The sequence below is a fragment of the Oncorhynchus masou genome, chromosome 15 (assembly GCF_036934945.1).
Source record: "Oncorhynchus masou masou isolate Uvic2021 chromosome 15, UVic_Omas_1.1, whole genome shotgun sequence".
Taxonomy (NCBI): Eukaryota; Metazoa; Chordata; class Actinopteri; order Salmoniformes; family Salmonidae; genus Oncorhynchus; species Oncorhynchus masou.
In genome coordinates this window covers 47,244,898-47,264,818 of record NC_088226.1, presented here as the reverse complement: position 1 = coordinate 47,264,818, position 19,921 = coordinate 47,244,898, and the positions used below count along the sequence as shown (strand labels likewise).

The 19,921-nt window shown below is 43.9% G+C and overlaps 1 protein-coding gene across 2 annotated transcripts; it reads right to left on the bottom strand.

Annotated features, from left to right (window-relative positions):
• Positions 1 to 3: 3 nt before the first annotated feature.
• prkaa2 (protein kinase, AMP-activated, alpha 2 catalytic subunit) lies at positions 4 to 16,100 on the bottom strand. 2 transcript variants are annotated; one of them, XM_064989482.1, is made up of 11 exons: positions 15,896 to 16,100; positions 14,540 to 14,681; positions 13,876 to 13,969; positions 10,199 to 10,343; positions 9,784 to 9,871; positions 9,450 to 9,674; positions 9,089 to 9,251; positions 8,808 to 8,990; positions 8,434 to 8,589; positions 4,825 to 4,951; positions 4 to 4,667 (listed from the first exon to the last, which is right to left on the bottom strand). In XM_064989482.1, the coding sequence occupies exons 1-11, from the start codon at positions 15,993 to 15,995 to the stop codon at positions 4,399 to 4,401; spliced, it is 1,692 nt and encodes a 563-aa protein (XP_064845554.1). In that variant the 5' UTR covers positions 15,996 to 16,100; the 3' UTR covers positions 4 to 4,398. The 2 variants fall into 2 exon arrangements, with proteins under 2 accessions (XP_064845554.1, XP_064845555.1); XM_064989483.1 differs by having other exon boundaries at positions 8,823 to 8,990.
• Between the last annotated feature and the right edge of the window lie 3,821 nt (positions 16,101 to 19,921).

The window sequence follows — 19,921 nt, the reverse complement described above, 5'->3', positions numbered from 1 at the left end:
TGGTCTAGTGTATAGGTCAGTTTAATTGTGTTTGACAATAAATACTCAGTAAAGTGCAAATCAGAACAGCAACGCCATGCAATGCATAGAACACAGAAAAGCCCAACTCAGACGGAGAAGAAGAGGTACATTCCGCTCTCACGCACACACAGACAGAAGAGAAGAACACTTTGGTTCCAGAAGTCTGGATACGGTGACAACACACCTTAACCCTTGGAAAGAGGTACACCTTACACTGACAGAGTGGGTGTGTATTACTTGAAGTAGTATGTGTGTGTAAATATCAGAATATAGGATCATTGCTGTGAGTAATTGCATGAGTGTAGCAGCAGGAAGGAGAGTTTCTCCCTGACCTTGTAGCAGCTATAGTCAGACACAGTGTTCAAAACATTAAGAACCTTCCTAATATTGAGTTCCACCCCTTTGCCCTCAGAACAGCCTCAATTTGTTGGGGCATGGACTCTACAAGGTGTCAAAAGCATTCCACAGGGATGCTGGCCCATGACTCCAATGCTTGTGTCAAGTTGGCTGGTGGACCATTGTTGATACACATGGGAAACTATTGAACATGAAAAACCCAGGAGCGTTGCAGTTCTTGACTCAAACCGACACGCCTGGCACCTACTACCTTACCCTGTTCAAAGGCACTTAAATCTTTTTCTTGCCCATTCACCCTCTGAATTGCACACACACACACACACACACACACAATCCATGTCTCAAGGCTTCAAAATCCTTCTTTAACCTGTCTCCTCCCCTTCATCTACACCAGTGGTCACCAACCTTTGAGTCAAGATCGCTTTCACATTCAAAAAGCAAGCCAAGATCTACCACTCGTTTTTTTTTTTACATTACTTATAATGTAACAACCTAATAAAAAGAGCTCTGCGGGAATGAGGTTTCTGCTGTAGGCCTAATACATTATCACAACTTGAGCTTTGATAACATATCGTTTTTGTAGCACTTGCAAGGCACAGCTGAGCATAAATTATATGGTACAGCACTTGCATCTGATGGCCATGGTGCTTTCAAGACAGCTGGGAACTCAAGAAAAAAAACCCAGGTCAAATCATGACGTCTGATCTTGAGGTCGGAGCTCTAGAAAGATGCGAGGAATTCCGGGAATTCCGAGTTGGATGACCGTTCAAAACCATTTCCCCCAGTCGGATCTCGTTTTTCCAGAGTAGTTGTCTTGAACAGAGCATTATTCTCAGGGGAGGGAGGAAGAGAGCCCAGCGGGTCCGCCTTTCACGGTCACTGCTTTCTCCTTCCTTTCCTCCGGTGAGACTGACCAAAGAGATACCGTCTTCCACCTGATGGCGAAACTCGCGCCACATCTGCCGCAGGCATAAATTCATGCGGTTCCTATGACCAGAGAAAGTGAAATACTCCTCCATGTTAAAATAGACACGAAGCTAATAATAATAATAAGCTATTCAGCTATTCGATTTCCAGTACATTAGGCGCACTCGATTTAGCAACAGATCTCCCGGTCCGCTTGAATCAAGTGCACCTACCACCAACAGCGCACAACACACACAAAATCATTTTCCACAGAAATGCTTGGTGACCGGTTGGTGACCACTGATCTACACGGACTGAAGTGGATTCAACAAATTACATCAATAAGGGATCATAGCTTTCACCTGGTCAGTCTGTCATGGAATGAGCAGGTGTTCATAATGTTTTGTATCCTCAGTATGTAAGTATCTCTCAAAAATGGGATATGCCAGTTTATTAAGTACACTACCCAGTTCACAAAAATGGATCACTTCTACAGACACGGAGTCACATGGCTGTGGCTTGTTATATAAAACAGTCAGCAGCAGCCCTGCGGGTGAAAACAGCTCGTTTGATGACAGGTTGAAGGAGAATGGCAAGAATCGTGCAAGCCAACAGGTGGGTCAGAAAACAAACTCGTCGATCCTTGTCACAGATGGGCTATTGCAGCAGACCACCACACCAGGTTCCATTCCTATCAGCTAACAACAAGAAGTGGCTCAGGTGGGTACGTGTTAACCAACACTGAACAACCGAGGAGTGGAAAAACATCCCCTGGAATATGTCAGCGAGTTCAGTATACTTGAGTGGCCTGCGCAGTCCCCAGACCTCAACCCATTAGAGCATATTTGAGATGAGATGGATGTTCGCAGCATGAATGTACTGCAGTCCAATCTGCAGAAACGGCATATCGCATTAGCATGAACCAACATCACTGTGGAATCTTTGACACCTTGTAGAATCCCCTGAAGAATTCAGGCTGTTCTGGAGACAAAGGTCGGTCCAACCGGCACTAGATGAGAGTACACATACGTGGGTATTGTCTTGCATGTATAGTGTCATACACAGACAAAAACAGACTACGCTCTCAGAATAGAGATGTGATGACAGAACTGCTGCACAGGACAAATGACAAGGAAACAAATGACAAGGAAACAAAATGACAAGGAAACAAAATGACAAGGAAACAAAATGACAAGGAAACAAATTGACAAGAAACAAATTGACAAGGAAACAAATTGACAAGGAAACAAATTGACAAGGAAACAAATTGACAAGGAAACAAATGTCAAAGAAACAAAAGGAAAGAAGAGGTTTAGTGTCTTTTCTGACTCTAACTGGCCCAACAGAGGTCTACAATTCCCTCAGCGAAACACACACTACTGCAAATACACACAACAAACCAATAACTCCAGAGGGAGGGAAGGAAAGAGAGAGATACAAATGATTCTACATTTAATAACAAAATGAACAGACCACCATCATGGTACCAGAACAGACCAGAGAAACACAGACACACTAGCATGCATCAGATCAGCAAGAGCCCAGCCCTCACTGGCCCCAGCAGAACAAGAGACACAGACAGGACTCTGGAACATTATATACTGTAAACCATTTGACAATTGTTAAAGGGAGATTTGTTCCAGTGTTCTGTCATATATATTCCCTCTCCTCCTGTATCTTTAGTTATATTAGTCAGAACTCAAATCTCATTGGCACATAAACTACAGTACTGTATGTCTTCTCCTGGCCAATCCCTGGCAAGCTCCTGTCTGTCAGTCCTCTACACACAGGAGTGTACACACACACACAGAAACTTACCATTCCGTTTCTGCAAACAAAAACAGCCACCAAGCTAGAAACAACGTGTGTTAAGGCACCTGGAGAAAGGTTCACTACAGATACACTTCCCTCCCTCCTCCTCCGTCAGGTAGCATCAATGCTAACTAATCCACAGAACAATATTGCCAGTCAGAGAGAGGGAGAGTGGAGGCTCTCTCTCTATGACCTCTCATCACCTAAAATCTCTTAAGTCAGTATATAATTCTCAAACATCAGCAGTGCTTCAATACTCAATATTCAGTACCACACAGAGCCTCTAAAACAACCTCTTTAAAATAAATAAGAATATGATATCTAAATAATAATAACAACAATCCTCTCTTTAACTTCATTTGTTGTATGTTTCAATCAACAGCTACTACACTACTCAAAGTGATAGTAATATAAATATATATGATAAATATGGATAAAATCTGTGTCATTACAAAAACCATATACAACCATATATAAAATGCTCAGTGTGTTTGTTCTACAGTGATGGCTATTCTGGAGCTGATTGGAGGTTGAGAGTAGTCAGGGAGGCGCCGCTTATCTGTAAATGTCCGACATGCTAACTGGTTGAACGCTGCACGTGCATAACTGCAACCAGTTAGAAATGTCAGTTTCCTAGTTTCGACTAGCACGTGAACGCGCCATATGGGAGCTACAGTAAATTTGACTTAACACGACTTTGCCCCAACAAGTGAGACCTCTAACTTTTCCCACGGCCAGACTGGCTCTGGCAGACTGGCTCTAGACCAGGGATGGGCAACTAGTGGCGCGCGGGTCGCATGGCCACTTTTGTAGGACCGCAGATCAATGCCTTCCGATGTCAAGACTAAAATAAAATGTTTATAAATCGCCAGATTTTGCTTAGGGCCTCCAAAACGCTGACTGCATGTGTGTGTATGGATGTGGGTAAGCAGTCCCGTGAGCCACCACACCCCCTAATGATGAGTTCTGATTTTTTGGGGCCCCTACCCCCATCAAAGTTGCCCATCCCTGCTCTAGACAGACAGGAAGTCTAATCAGAGATCTACGATCAGTTTATCTTGCCTAGCCCAAAACTACAACACCAGGAGGGAACAACTGACCCTAGATCTGTGGTTAGAGGCGTGTTCTGCATTACTTGGAGAATTAGGTCAGGATCACACCAATATAAAACTGTCTAAATAGGCTCAGGGCAGTGTTCTGTTTCAGATGGTTATGCAGGCGGTAGCTGGAGTTTTCCGGACTATATGACATTGACCAGGAAAAACTCCAGGCCCCTAGTTACCCAGCGGGGATTTACACTCTCTAGCGGGCCAGCGTGGTGATGAGACTGGCACACATCTCAAAGAAGTCCATAGTGTGGCTGCCCTGGCGCGGGGTAGGGGTGGAGGTGGAGGTGAGGAGGGCAGCGCTGGAGCACAGCGACCCAGGCAGAGAGGAGCTGAGCTTGGGGAGATCCACGGCAGGACAGGCTGAGTCCACACTGAGTCTGGGTCTGTGGAGCCCTGCAGTGGAGCCTGACCTCTGGGGGGTGGAAGAGCCCGACTTAAACCCTACTGCGTCCATGATGTCATCTGGGGGAGGAGATTAGTGTTTGTTTTCACCATTACTCATCTTCTGCACTCAGTAATACATTGTAAGAAGAGGAAACTCTCTAAATTCTGCTGTCAGAATTAACCAGATATCAAAAAGTCTGTTTCCTGTTGTAAATATGTTGTGTAGCCGGCGTACCATCGATGCTTTTGAAGTCCAGCAGGTAGGATCTGTTGTCTACTTGGTACAGCTGGAGACACATCTTCACCAGGTTGCCTGTTACTGGGTTCTTCCTCCGAACACGCAGGTGGTACGGGTTCACCACCTAAACATAACACACATTAAAAGGTAAAATATGCAGAAATCGCTCAGCCATTTCCTGGTTGCTAAAATTCTAAGTTTGCGTAATTTATGTTTATGTGACAAAACAATGTATAGTGTACAGGATCATTGTACCATCTAAACCGCTGTTAAATATATTTTCGATAACCAATAACATTGTATTTTAAGCTGTTTGAAGACTGTGTACAAAACCGAAAGTTTTTAAAAAAGGTTAATAAAAAACACATTTAAGACCGGGACGCATAGAAATAGCACACATAGAACCGATCTACCGCTTCTTAGACTTGCTTTCGAAGAGGATGACAGATCAATAATTTTATGTGAATTTGGTTGGGTTGCCTAAAATGTTACATATTGCAGTTAACATGTACACACACACCTTACAGTGATATAAACTCAGCAAAAAAAGAAACATCCTCTCACTGTCAACTGCATTTATTTTCAGCACACTTAACATGTGTAAATGTTTGTATGAACAACAAGATTCAACAACAGACATGAACTGAACAAGTTCCACAGACATGTGACTAACAGAAATGGAAGAATGTGTCTCTGAACAAAAGGGGGGTCAAAATCAAAAGTAACAGTCAGTATCTGGTGTGGCCACCAGCTGCATTAAGTACTGCAGTGCATCTCCTCATGGACTGCACCAGATTTGCCAGTTCTTGCTGTGAGATGTTACCCCACTCTTCCACCAAGGCACCTGGAAGTTCCCTGACATTTCTAGGGGGAATGGCTCTAGCCCCTCACCCTCCGATCCAACAGGTCTCAGACATGCTAAATGGGATTGAGATCTGGGCTCTTCGCTGGCCATGGCAGAACACTGACATTCTTGCAGGAAATCACACACAGAACGAACATTATGGCTGGTGGCATTGTCATGCTGGAGGGTCATGTCAGGATGAGCCTACAGGAAGGGCACCAAATGAGGGAGGAGGATGTCTTCCCTGTAACACATAGCCTTGAGATTGCCTGCAATGACAACAAGTTCAGTCCGATGATGCTGTGACACACCGCCCCAGATCATGACGGACCCTCCACTTCCAAATTGATCCCGCTCCAGAGTACAGGCCTCGGTGTAACGCTCATTTCTTCGACGACAAACGCGAATCCGACCATCACCCCTGGTGAGACAAAACCGAGACTCGCCAGTCCTGTCTGGTCCAGCGACGGTGGGTTTGTGCCCATAGGCGACGTTGTTGCCGGTGATGTCTGGTGAGGACCTGCCTTACAACAGGCCTACAAGCCCTCAGTCCAGTCTCTCTCTGCCTATTGCAGACAGTCTGAGCACTGATGGAGGGATTGTGCGTTCCTGGTGTAACTCGGGTAGTTGTTGTTGCTATCCTGTACCTGCCCCGCAGGTGTGAGGTTCGGATGTCGCGATCCTATGCAAATGTTGTTACATGTGGTCTGCCACTGCGAGGACGATCAGCGGTCCGTCCTGTCTCCCTGTAGCGCTTTCTTCAGCGTCTCAAAGTACGGACATGGCAATTTATTGCTCAGGCCACATCTGCAGTCCTCATGCTTCCTTGCAGCATGCATAAGGCACATTCACACAGATGAGCAGGGACCCTGGGCATCTTTCTTTTGGTGTTTTTCAGAGTCAGTAGAAAGGCTTCTTTAGTGTCCTAAGTTTTCATAACTGTGACCTTAATTTCCTACTGTCTTTAAGCTGTTAGTGTCTTAACGACCGTTCCACAGGTGCATGTTCATTAATTGTTAATGGTTAATTTAACAAGCATGGGAAACCGTGTTTAAACCCTTTACAATGAAGATCTGTGTTATTAGTTATTTGGATTTTTACTAAATGACTTAAATGTAATGTAAATGAAAGACAGGGTCCTGAAAAAGGGACGTTTCTTTATTTGCTGAGTATATATACAGACACACGGTGCATTCGAAAAGTATTCTGACTTTTTGCACATTGTTACATTACAGCCTTGTTCTTAAATGTATTAAATACATTTTCCCCCTCATCAATCTACACACAATGACCCATGACAAAGCAAAAACAGTTTTGAAAATTTTGAAAATGTATTATTATTACTGAAATATCACATAAGTATTCAGACCCTTTACTCAGTACTTTGCTGAAGCACCTTTGGCAGCAATTACAACCTTGAGTCTTCTTGGGTATAACGCTACAAGCTTGGCATACCTGTATTTGGGGAGATCCTCCCATTCTTCTCTGCAGATCCTCTCAAGCTCTGTCAGGTTGGATGTGGAGCGTCGCTGCATAGCTATTTTCAGGTCTCTCCAGAGATATTTGATCGGGTTCAAGTCCGGGCCACTCAATGAAATTCAGAGACATGTCCAGAAGCCACTCTTGCATTGTCTTGGCTGTGTGCTTAGGGTCGTTGTTCTGTTGGAAGGTGATGAGCGCTCTGGAGCAGGTTTTCATCAAGGATCTCTCTGTACTTTGCTCCATTGATCTTTTCCTCCATCCTTACTAGTCTCCCAGTCCCTGCCGCTGAAAAACATCCCACAGCATGATGCTGGCACCACCATGCTTCACCATAGGGATGGTATTGGCCAGGTGATGTGCGGTGCCTGGTTTCCTCCAGATGTGACGCATGGCATTCAGGCCAAAAGGTTCAATCTTGGTTTCATCAGACCATAGAATCGTGTTTCTCATGGTCAGAGTTCTTTAGGCACCTTTTGGCAAACTCCAACCGGGCAGTCATGCGCCTTTTACTGAGGAATGGCTTCCATCTGGCCACTCTACCATAAAGGCCTTCTTGGTGGAATGCTGCAGAGATGGTTGACCTTCTGGAAGATTCTTACATCGCCACAGAGGAACTCTAGAGCTCTGTCAGAGTGACCACCGGGTTCTTGGTCACCTCCCTGACCAAGGCCCTTCTCCCAGATTGCTCAGTTTGGCTGGGCAGCCAGCTCTAGAAAGAGTCTTGGTAGTTCTTAACTTCTTCCTTTTAAGAATGATGGAGGCCACTGTGATCGTGAAGACCTTCAATGCTGCAGAAATGTTTTTGTATCCTTCCCCAGATCTGTGCTTCGACACAATCCTGTCTCAGAGCTCTGCGGACAATACCTTAGAGCTCATCGCTTGGTTTTTGCTCTGACATGCACTGTCAACTGTGGGACTTTATATAGACAGGTTTATGCCTTTCCAAATCATGTCCAATTAATTGAATTTACCACAGGTGGACTCAAGGATGATCAATGGAAACAGGATGCACCAGAGCTCAATTTCGAGTCTCATAGGAAAGGGTCTGAATAAGGGTCTGAATACTTATGTAAATAAGGTATTTGTTTTTTATTTTTAAGATATTTGCAAAAATGTAAAAAAAATATATATTTTCGCTGTGTCATTATGAGGTATGGTGTGTAGATTGATGAGAATAAAAAAAATGTTGATCAATTTCAGAATAAGGCTGTAACATAAAATGTGGGAAAAGTCAAGGGGTCTGAATAATTTCCGAATGCTTTCCACACAACGCGCCTCACCTTCCAGTCATACTGTAGCTGTCTCATAGCCCTGTAGACCTCAGCCATGATGTCATAGGGTCTGCTCTGACTCCTGATGCCCAGGTGCCACTTGGCTTTCTTCACTGCCAGGGGTTTGGCTCTGGTGGTGTTTAGGGCATCCAGCGGGCAGCGCGCCTGCAGACAGAGAGGAGAGAATCTTTATTATCCCCAAAAAGCAGTCATAAATACATGAGGACAAGACTTCATGCAAAACTATACTGCCAATGTTGCATTTGATACACTGGTATCGCGGAAGAAGCACATCATCAAGTGTTTACACTTCAGAGATCTTGTATCCGATTGTATATACTGTGAACATAGTACATAGAATAGAACCAGGTAGAAATCATTGCCTTGGGGCTGTCTACCAGCAGGGGGGGCATCCTCTCTGGGTGTGGTTTGACCCCGGGGGGCAGTGACATGCCATCCTCCATGAAGGAGCCCTGGGGAGGGCTAGAGGCCAGGTAGAACTCACTGGCCTGGGTCATGATGCGCCGGTTGTCTATGATCAGATGGTACGCTACCGCTAGCTGGTCCTGGAAAGAAACGGAGGGAGAGAGTAAGAGAGAGGGTGAGAGAAGAGGGGGAGTGCGTACTATATGACTAAGCATACATGCCTGTGTTGCGTGCATACCTGAGGGTCTCCGCTGTACAGGCTGGACATCACCTCAGACTCGGTGCTCTCAAACTTGTCACACACCTCTCGGACTGCCTCCTCATCCAGAATGGTGGAGTCATAGGAAGGGTCCTCAGGAAACAGGTAGCCTGGCAGGTCCTGCTTAAACCACTCATGTTCCCTACACATACACACGTGTGAATGTTCACACACACACACACACACACACACACACACACACACACAAATTATTCTTCTATTTTTTTGCTCTGGACCAACCTTCAACCACCACAAACAAGCTTTTGGTTAGGTTTGCCAATTCTATTAAATCACATTAAAAACATGAGCATAATCATCAGTAGGGAAGGTTAGAGGTCACCTAATGTCTTTAATGGTAGCCCTCTTGAGCGGGTCGACCTGCAGCATGAGCAGCAGCAGGGAAGCGACGGGCCGAGTGAGGTATTCTGGCATATAGAACACGCCCCCTCTAATCTTCTTAAACAGTGTGGGAACGTGTTCGTCATCAAAGGGCAGAGTCCCACACAGCAACGCATACAGGATCACCCCACTGCTCCATATGTCCACCTCAGGACCAGCGTATAACCTGTGCACAAAGCAAAGAATACACGATCACACCACAACATGTAGCCTATAGTATCAACCTAAGGATCTGCATACAGCCTAAACACACGCACGCACGCACACACACACACCTTCCGGAGATTACTTCAGGAGCTGCGTAGTTGGGAGATCCACAGCTGGTCCTCAGGAACTCACCGTCTGACATCATGTTTGACAACCCTGATGACCAGAGCAAATCAGTTTTTCAGCATTATCTTCAAATGCCAACCTTACCTAACCTTACTGTCCAAACAAAAACAAGTTACTATATTCTGTCTTTCCTCTCCCACCTCACTCTCTCCCTTCCCCTCTCTCCCCCTTCCCCTCTCTCCCTCCCCGTCTCCAGTTTAAGGTGTCGGTATATTCTAAAACACAAGTGGTTTGGTTTGACATTTGTTACTACGGCTTTGTGGACAACTCAATTTGTTACGTATGTATGTATGTATGTATGTATGTATGTATGTATGTATGTATGTATGCTCTATCGTGCATGTGTGTGTAGTGTACCAAAGTCAGCTATTTTGGCGTTCTTGGAATGGTCCAGCAGTACATTCTCAGGTTTGAGGTCTCTGTGCACCACCATGTGTCTGTGGCAGTAGTCTACACCGGAGATAATCTGCTGGAACAACCGACGAGCCTCTTTGTCCTCTACCTACACACAACATGAGGTACAGATTAAGAGGTTAGGAGATTATTCCTTTCTAATGTGACTACATGCATTCACTATGAAAAATGGCACCATAAAATGGCCTGTGTCTACATCAACCTATCGGACAACTGCAGGACAGGAGTGCGCTACTCACCAGATGGCAGGTTCGCTTGTTTGATTTGTTTGTGGATCTATCAACCGACGGCCTGTAAGGTCCGGAATGATATATCCATATTTTGTTTCGTTGTGTTTTGATATCTCCTTTTGTCTGGGTATTCGGCCCGGCTGGGAAGCTTCAATTGCTGGAGAACACTGAACCCAGCAAATATATATTTGAGGATCAACCATCCATCAATTCTTAAGTAGGAGATATCCTCACTGTATAATGCTGAATAGTTTTGTTGATATATTTCAATGTTAAACAAATTACTTTAATTAATCATTAACACTACAATTAAAATGGCTGCTGTAGTTGTGTCTATTTCCAGCGATGCAAAAACTGATGTCAAGGAAAATGAGACCTGGAGGTTGTGGGTGGAAATGCCCCAAAGGAGACTGTTTTACCTCTTTTTTTCATGGAGAGAGAAATCCTGACAGAGGAGGCCATAGCCAACCCCATTAAGGAGGAGGAGCTCTACCACAGGTCTCATACAGGAAATTAATCCAAACCACTTGAGGTCAGTACAGAGAGTATGTGCACTCTGGCGTAAGCTTCTGACAGGAGGAATAACAGTTAGAGGAAAACACGTGTTCAAAGAGAATAATCCGTTCAGGTTGAAGTTGCGCATGTCTGACCAGAACTACCTGAATCAGCAGATGGTAGTGTTGTGACTGAGTTCCTGGCTAAAGCTGGATGTAAGGTGGTGGGGAGAGTGATGAGGCGCATGATAAGATACAAGGGTCAACTTACAATCTGCTCCAATGGAGATCGTTTTGTGTATGTTGAAGCAGCACCCATCATTCCTATAACACGGTCTGTAAAGACGGGCCGTCACTGGATCAAAGTATGCCACAATCAGCACGCCAGAAGAGCTCAGGAGATGGTAGAGTACAGTGCTACTACACTAGACAACATAAGGTGCATAGAGGAAACGTTTTCACACGATGTGCAGGACAACAATCCAGTCCCCATGAGTAGGGCAGACGTATCACATATCTCAGCTGAAATGACTGAACGTGAGACTGAGGTTGAAGAGGATAATTCCTCGGCTCCCAAGGACAAAGACGGAGTGAATGAAACATTGGAGTTGGTACCAGATGAGCCAGAGTCCACAACAGTGACCTCTCATTCCAAGAAAAAGAAGAGGAAAAATGCTCAAAATGAAGCTGGGAAAGTGGCTACTGAGACCAGTGACAATCATAACCCAATAGAAAACCTGGAGGCTAATAAGGGACCCCGAAGGTGGTGCAACTCTCTGGGGAATACAAAAGGCAGCCAAACATCAACGCTGGCCTTCATTCAAACAATCCGGAATCAACATACACCCAAGCGGCCCAGGGTACCAAGCTCCCCATCAGAGTCTGGAGTTTGGTCACCTGCAGAAAAAAAGTATGATATGGAGGATGTAATTCTGGGAGGTGGAGAAAAGTTCCCCTAATTAGCCATCCAGGCCGAAATCATTGATGAAGGATTGAAATAATCTATATTTGAGTAATTTATATTATCTGGTTCAGAGAAGATCATTCTGTATATGTGAGCATAACTTCTGTCGCTAACATGGATTTTCAAAAGAATGAGCAATCTGCTGTTCATTTCATTTGTCATTTTGTCCCAAACAAAACCTGCCTTCAAGACAGAAACTCTGTTCCTTTAACCCAGGTATAAAAAAACTGTACCATGAAACTTTTTCAAACCGTTAATCAGGCTAAAAGGCTCCGAGAAAACAAAACTTGCAGGAAAAAGCTCAAAGAGATCACAGATTATTTCAACCTGACTCAAATAATACAAGATCCAACCAGAGTAACACAGTCATCCCAGACTCAAATTGATCTGGTGTTTATTAACAGACCTGATCAAATAATTAAGTCTAGTAACTTACTAACAGGTGTAACTCACCACAATGTTACATTGGTGATTAGAAAGCTCACTAACAAGAGATGTAAGAACCATATTAATATGCAACAGTATGTTAAAAAAAATGCAGAAAAGTGAGCAGAGTAACTATGATGTCAAATTGACTGGTCTGATCTGTTAAGCGATGAAGACCAAGAGTCTGGATACAGAACATTTCTGTCAGCTATTGACAAAGTGGATACCTCTTTTACTAGGAAATTTCAACATAAGCCAAGACGGAAAACCTCTCTACCATGGCTCAACGAGGACCTCTGGAGAACGGGATTTCTCCTTTAAAAAAAAGCACTGAAGTCTGGTAAGAATGATGACAGACGTATATTTGCATCACTGAGAAATAAGGTGGTTAGGAATATTTAAAAAAGCAAAAGCAGAGCTCTTTCTTAAAGTGATCAATGAAGCAAAAGGAAATGGCAAAGTGATTTGGGAAAATCTCAATCTACCAGGGAGAGGAGCCGAAAAGTCAAAAAACATCCTGAATTAAAGGTTCATGGGATTCTAATTTAAGACTCCAATTTCATATCCACCAACCTTTAACAATTTTTTTCTGACTCTGTCAGGGACCTGGCTCAAAGATTTTCAACCAAGACCACGGTTCTCACTCCCATAGATAATAATAAGCCAATATTCAGAATTCCTGAAATCTCAGCGTCAGCAGTGGACAGCATTATTAGCTTCTTCAGAAGCTCTAGAACAAAATATGTATTTGGTCTCGACACTGTGTTCCTGAAGAGACACAAATATTCTCTGATTACCCCTACTGTACATCTAGTTAGTCTGTCCATCAAATATGGGTTCTTCCCCAATGCTTGAAAGTCTGCTGCAATGATACCTGTTTCAAATCTGGTGACCCAACACTGGTGGAAAAATATCAACCTAAGCATCCTTCCAGTGCCATCAAAAGTAGCTGAAAGATGGTTGGCTGATCATCTGACTGATCACCTCGTTCAGGGCAACTCCATGCATCAAATGCAATTTGGATTCAGAACTAACCATTCTACCGAAACAGCCAATTGCTATTTTCTGGAGTGCATTAAATCTAAACTGGACATAGGTGGTGAAGTCGGCGCAGTCTTTTTGGATCTTAAAAAGCCCTTTGATAGTGTTGTTGTTGTCGTTAGAATTATATATGATATATTATTGGACGTAATGTATTTGTATTTTGTATTGTTTTAGTGAGTATTTGTATAGTGGCTGTGTAAAAGCCCTTACCTGCCCAGGGACAACGGGTGCAAATGATCTTTAGGCTAACCCCGGCACATTTACATGGGTGTTGCATTATTGTTATATTGATTCATGTGCATTGTCCCCTATAAATAAATCAAACAACCAGACAGTCAGTCATTCAGTAAGTCAGTCAGAGACAGATAGACAGCCATTCAGACAGTCAGTCTTCAGTCAGTCAGTCTTCAGACAGTCAGTCTTCAGACAGTCAGTCTTCAGACAGTCAGAGGTATGTCTCACCCGTCCGTGTTTGCAGATGTAGTCAAACAGCTCTCCTCCTGAGACATACTCCATCACCATGAAGAAATCTGTAGGAGTACTGATCACCTGGTACCTACACACACACACACACACACACACACACACACACACACACACACACACACACACACACACACACACACACATTACAGAAGTCTGCCATAGCTCACAATGTCACTGTGGCCTAACCCTAAAAATAACATGGAAAGAGAGACTAGACACCTGGAAAGGGATTTACCCAAATAGGAATTATAAATTTCTATCTTCTTAACCAGTTTTCTACTGACCGGAGCAAACTGATTCCTTGTGGGTGGGTGTGGGAGAGAGAGTGAGCGAGCAAGAGAGGTGGGAGACTAGAAATGTGGGAAGGGATTTACCCAAGCAGGAATTATAAACTTCCATCTTCTTAACAAGAGATTTCCGCTAAACGGAATTCCGTGTGGGAGAGAGAGAGGGGGGCGGGCTCCTGAGGCCCATAGTAAACAAACCCAGTGTGTGTGGGTATGTGTGTGGGGGAGAGAGGGGGGGGGGGGGTGCTCCTGAGGCCCATAGTAAACAAACACTGAGTATATGTGTATGGGAGAGAGGGGGGGTACTTTTAGGCCTATAATAAACAAACACAGTCTGTATGTGTTATCCTCACAGTTTGATGATGTGAGGGTGTCTGAAGAGTTTGAGGTTCTGTATCTCTCGTTTGATCTTGCCCACCACGTCCAGACTCCTGATCTTCTGTCTGTTCAGGATCTTCACTGCCACCTTATGACCTGTCAACTGGTGTTCTCCAACTACCACACACACACACACACACACACACACACACACATGAACCAACTGGACTGTCCGTAGTTTGTAAAAGAGTATAATAATATGTATTGTGTTCAACTGCTACAATGTAGGCTATAGGGCACAATTTGTGCTGATGGGTCAAATATTAAAAACAGTTTAGTCTTTTCCTCTGTTGCCAAGGTCACACAGACTACACTGAGGTAGGAGATAGGCTGGGGAATGTGTGATATGTATGCTACCCTCAGCTAAACTTTCATTGCCTGATAAAAAATAAAACCCTAGCTGTTTCAGAGTAGTCAACAAGACATGATTAATCACTATTTTTACATGACTGGACTAGCTATATCTATCTAGTCAAAACAATAAGAAACGTAGATAACAAACAGGTAAACAGGGAAAACACAACACAGCAATTACAGTAAACCTAAAGCCATACACATAGATTACAAGGTGGATAAATCAAGTGTGTCTGTATGATAGTCTGTCTGCACTCTGTAGCTTATGGTTAGTCAGTCTAACAATTTAGCAATATTGTCTGTAGCAACAATTATTGTTGGCTAGTTCCTTGTTACACACTGTCACACTAATGTCTCGAATCAAACACACCTCCTGCAGTGCAGGGGGAGAGGAGGAGGGGGTCTGAATTCTACAAGGTCACGTTGAGACTGCTACAAAATAGGAAACTTGACGAGGCGTTCTAGATTCTCATTCTGTCCATGCCATTGTATGGTTTATATAATCGGGGAACACTGGTGATGATGAGCACTATTAAGCTATAACGTTCATGTTTATTTTCATTTAAAAAAAATGTACTTTCCATAGCCATATAGGGCAAGTCTAAATGTCTAACGGTACTGTCACTAGCAAAGTCAACCTCCAACATTCACTGGCGGTCAGACGTTACAATTATGTGTGACCTGTTTGTTTTTACACCATCATTGTTGTCGAGGGTAATTATGCATACTTAGCCTATCATTACTGATAAGAAGGAGTAGACAGGCTAGCTAGATATGTTGCTGGAATAATTCACCTTTCAACAAACCTAAACCACATTATCTACATATCAACTGAGACAACAATAATCTAGCACATTCGTAACTACGCAGCCACAGCTACGCATTTTGCGTAGCTATTTAAATAGTCCGCCGCAAAGTTACAATCAATAACAACAAATGTTCCCACGACACGACTGTTGACAAGCACGCGACTTAACTCTTTACTTTGCCGAATGTGCCGACGCCCAGAGTGTCTCCTAAGAGGTAATGTCCGATCTTCACTCGGCCGCCTTCATGTTTCTGCTGTCGTTCTGCCATCTTTACCGTTCAGAACGTTACACCGCTCCGGTAGGCTCGAGCTTGGCTGTCTGCACGGTGCGCGAGACCGCGGTACACTAGACCTGTGCGTTCAGTTCGCTTGAACGTTTACTACGTTGCAGAACGGTTTGTACTAAACGTCACGTTTCCCCAAAACGTGCTTGAACAGACTTTGAGGTACATTTGCTACCGTTTGGTGGCTGTGGCTTGAAGCAAAGAGTAACGTATTTAAAGGGCAGTGGCCATGCTGACAGTGTTCCCCAAACGCTCCCCGTTTTTTAACTGGTGATTCAGTACAGCGCTGTTTCCGTTTAATTGAACGTCCCAGAATGTAAAAATGTATTGAACGCGTTTCCATTTAATTGAACGTCCCAGAATGTAAAACAATGTATTGAACGCAGCCCCGGTTTTGGGAAAACCTGCACTGGACAAGGCAACATATATCCTATCGAACACCGACTGTGTGGTCTACAGTATCGCTCCAGTTGAGGGGAGGAGGGGTGTAGGGGTTGTGTTATTAAAAACATGCATTGAGCTTTTAAACATTCCAAACAGATGAACATTCCACATGCTATTTAGGCTCAAAGTCTGCACACTCATCAATCATATCAGCGATTACAGTATGCTCCGTTGGCTAGAGTAGGCCTATAGCCTTAACATTTAGATTGGGTCAGAATTCTATTACAGGACAGGTTATTGATGTATGCCAATTCATGTGACCTGTTGTTACAGATAATGGCCTATATACTACACATCTACAGCATTATTAGTGGGCTGGATGCCTCACATTAGTGAGAGGCACAATCCCAAACACTACTGCTGTTTTTCATTCTTCTTCCCCTCTAATCAGGGACTGATTCAAACATCAGTACTCTGTCCAGATTGGAGAACAGGGGTTGTTTCTGAACCGAGCAATGTATTGGTGAGAATTATTATTATTATTTTTTCCATTTATTTAACCAGGTAGGCCAGTTGAGAACACGTTCTCATTTACAACTGTGACCTGGCCAAGATAAAGCAAAGCAGTGCGACAAAAACAACAACACAGAGTTACACATGGAATAAACAAATGTACAGCCACTAACACAATAGAAAAATCTGTACCTCTACTGGGTGTAGTTAAGTAAGTTTCCACCACCACTAGATGTCAGACAGAGCTCAGTGCTGATCCCCTAGCCTCATTGGTGTTGATCAGTCACACACTTTCATGCCTGGGATCGCTGCCCTTCGTGTTATGTCTATCAGCCTCACAAACAGACTGAAGACAACACTACTCTACTGTCAATGACAGCCAGACAAACAGACAGACAGACCGACCGATGAAACTCTCAATATGCAGACAGAAAAAAAGACATAGGCTTATTCTAAACTGAACTCTACACAGACAGACAATATCTATTTTGGCTTCAACAACTTTACAGTACAACGCCAGAGACCACATCATGAGGTTTGGACATAATAACTAAGAAGGTGTTGGACAGAAGAGACTATCGGGAGCCTGAATACCTCCAAATGCTGCTACACTGAGATCATTGGAGTTGTGCTGAAGGACATGAGATATTGAAGAAGGGGTTGTGTAGCATCCTTATTGCATTGCAGTGCTCGAGGCGTCACTACAGACCCGGGTTCGATCCCAGGCTGTGCCACAGCCGACTATGACCGGTAGATCCATGAGGTGGCGCACAATTGGCCCAGCGTCGTCCAGGTTAGGGGAGGGTTTGGCCGGCCGGGATGTCCTTGTCCCATTGCACTCTAGCAACTCCTTGTGGCAGACCGGTCGCCTGCAGTCTTACGGTGTTACCTCCAACACATTAGTGCGGCTAGCTTTGGGTTAAGTGAGCAGTGTGGCTTGGTAGGGTCGTGTTTTGGAGGACGCATGACTCTTGACTTTCGCCTCTCCCAAGTCTGTAGGGGAGTTACAGCGATGGGACAAGACTGTAACTAACAATTGGGGAAAAACATTTTTTTTACTCTGTTCCATTTGATCCACTTTCTCATCAGCCCAGCCAGGCAAATTATTAACTAGATCTCCACTATAAAAACATCTAGACTTTATCTCAAATTTCTTTTCAACTAAAATTTCATTTTCAACAGTGGAGATTTATATAAACCTTTCTGTCTGTCTGTCTCCGACATTTGCAACATTGTTTTAATATTCAAATTCGATCTCCAACTGTCCCATGGTGGGGCAAAGGGGTTGAGTACTTATTGACTCAAGACATTTCAGCTTTTCATTTTTAATTAATTTGTAAACATTTTGAAAAACATTATTTCACTTTGACATTATGGGGTATTGTGTGTAGGCCAGTAATCCATTTAATATTCAGGCTGTAACACAACAACATGTGGAAAAAGATAAGGGGTGTGAATACTTTTTGAAGGCACTGTATATACATATAAAGTGGGTAAAACAGCTTGCACCTGTACTGTCTCCTTCTTCTAGATGGTAGCGAGGTGAACAGGCCGTGGCTTGGGTGGCTGAGGTCCTTGATTACCTTTTTGGCCTTCCCGTGACACCGGGTGCTGTAGATGTCTTGGAGGGCAGGCAGTGTGCCCCCGTCGGGCTTGACCTCACACCCTTTGGAGAGCCCTGTGGTTGTGGTTGGTGCAATTGCCATACCAGGTGTCGGTACAGCCTGACAGGATGCTCTCAATGGTACAAAGCCAAATTTCTTCAGCCTCCTGAGGTTGAATAGGCGCAGTTGCACAGTTTTCACCACATTGTCAGTGTGAAGGCACCATTTCAGGTCGTCAGTGATGTGCACGCAGAGGAACTTGAAGCTTTTGACCCTTTCCATTGCGCCCCCGTCAATGTGAATGGGGGCGTGATCTGTCTGCTGTCTCCTATAATCCACGATCAGCTACTTCGTTTTGTTGATGTTGAGAAAGATGTTATGTTTCTGGCATCACTCAGCCAGGACTCTCACCTCCTCCCTGTAGACTGTCTTGTCATTGTTGGTAATCAGGCAGACGACACACTATTGTGTCCTCTGCAAAGCTGATGATTAAGTTGGAGACGTGTGTGGTCAAGCAGTCATGGGTGAATATGGAGTACAGGAGGGGGCTGAGCATGTTGAGGATCAGTGTGGTGGAGATTTTGTTGGCTACCTTCACCACTTGGTGTGGGCCCGTCCATGACCCAGTTGCACAGCGAGGGGTTCAGACCCCCGACTACAGCTCAGCCCTGAGATTAGTGGTGAGCTTGAAGAGCACTAGGGTGTTGAAGGCTGAGCTGTAGTCAATGAACAGCATTCATACATAGATGTTTCTCTTGTCCTGCTGGGATTGGGTAGTGTGCAGTGTGCAGTGGTGATTATTGTCTGTGGATCTGTTGGAGCGGTATGCAAATTGTAGTGGGTCTAGTTTGCCTGGTAAGATAAAGACAATTTACCTGCCTTAAATTTGACTGCATTATTTAAAAAATATATTTTCTCTCTATACAAGTGGATTATTTATCTTTAGGCTCCCATAAGTGGATCTATAGTTTATAGATCTAACTTTAGATTACATTTGTAACTTTTTCCAAATTCTGAAATATTAGATACAGCTACCTCAAAATCGTTGCGTTGTAGTGACTTACTTTTTTTTTGATCAGACAGAAAAAATGTTTTGTTGATTAAGAGTAGTAGCAACCAGGGGAAGTGTTAGAAAACAAAATTGTGACAAAGTAGTTTCTGTGCGAATTACAAGCGTGTACATTAGGGCACAACGAACCAAATGTTTTAAAACATTTGGCAAATAAATTGGAAATGAAAACAAACGTTTCTTTTCACACATTCAGATACACCCATTTCACTCAATTTCTGGGCGTTTTCTTCCATTTCATGCCAACTGGACACGACCCAGATATTTGGCCGATGGTTTTCTCCATCACTAGCACAATATCATAGGCCACAGTAGCAGTTTTATGTCTTTGGTTGCCTGTT

Coding starts and splice junctions, on each gene's coding strand:
- prkaa2 (XM_064989482.1), bottom strand. CDS start 15,995: ATGGCAGAACGACAGCAGAAACATGAAGGCGGCCGAGTGAAGATCGGA. Junction 9,872..10,198: donor CGCCAAAATAGCTGACTTTG/GTACACTACACA, acceptor TCTGGTCATCAG/GGTTGTCAAACATGATGTCA. Junction 4,668..4,824: donor GGACTTCAAAAGCATCGATG/GTACGCCGGCTA, acceptor CTCCTCCCCCAG/ATGACATCATGGACGCAGTA.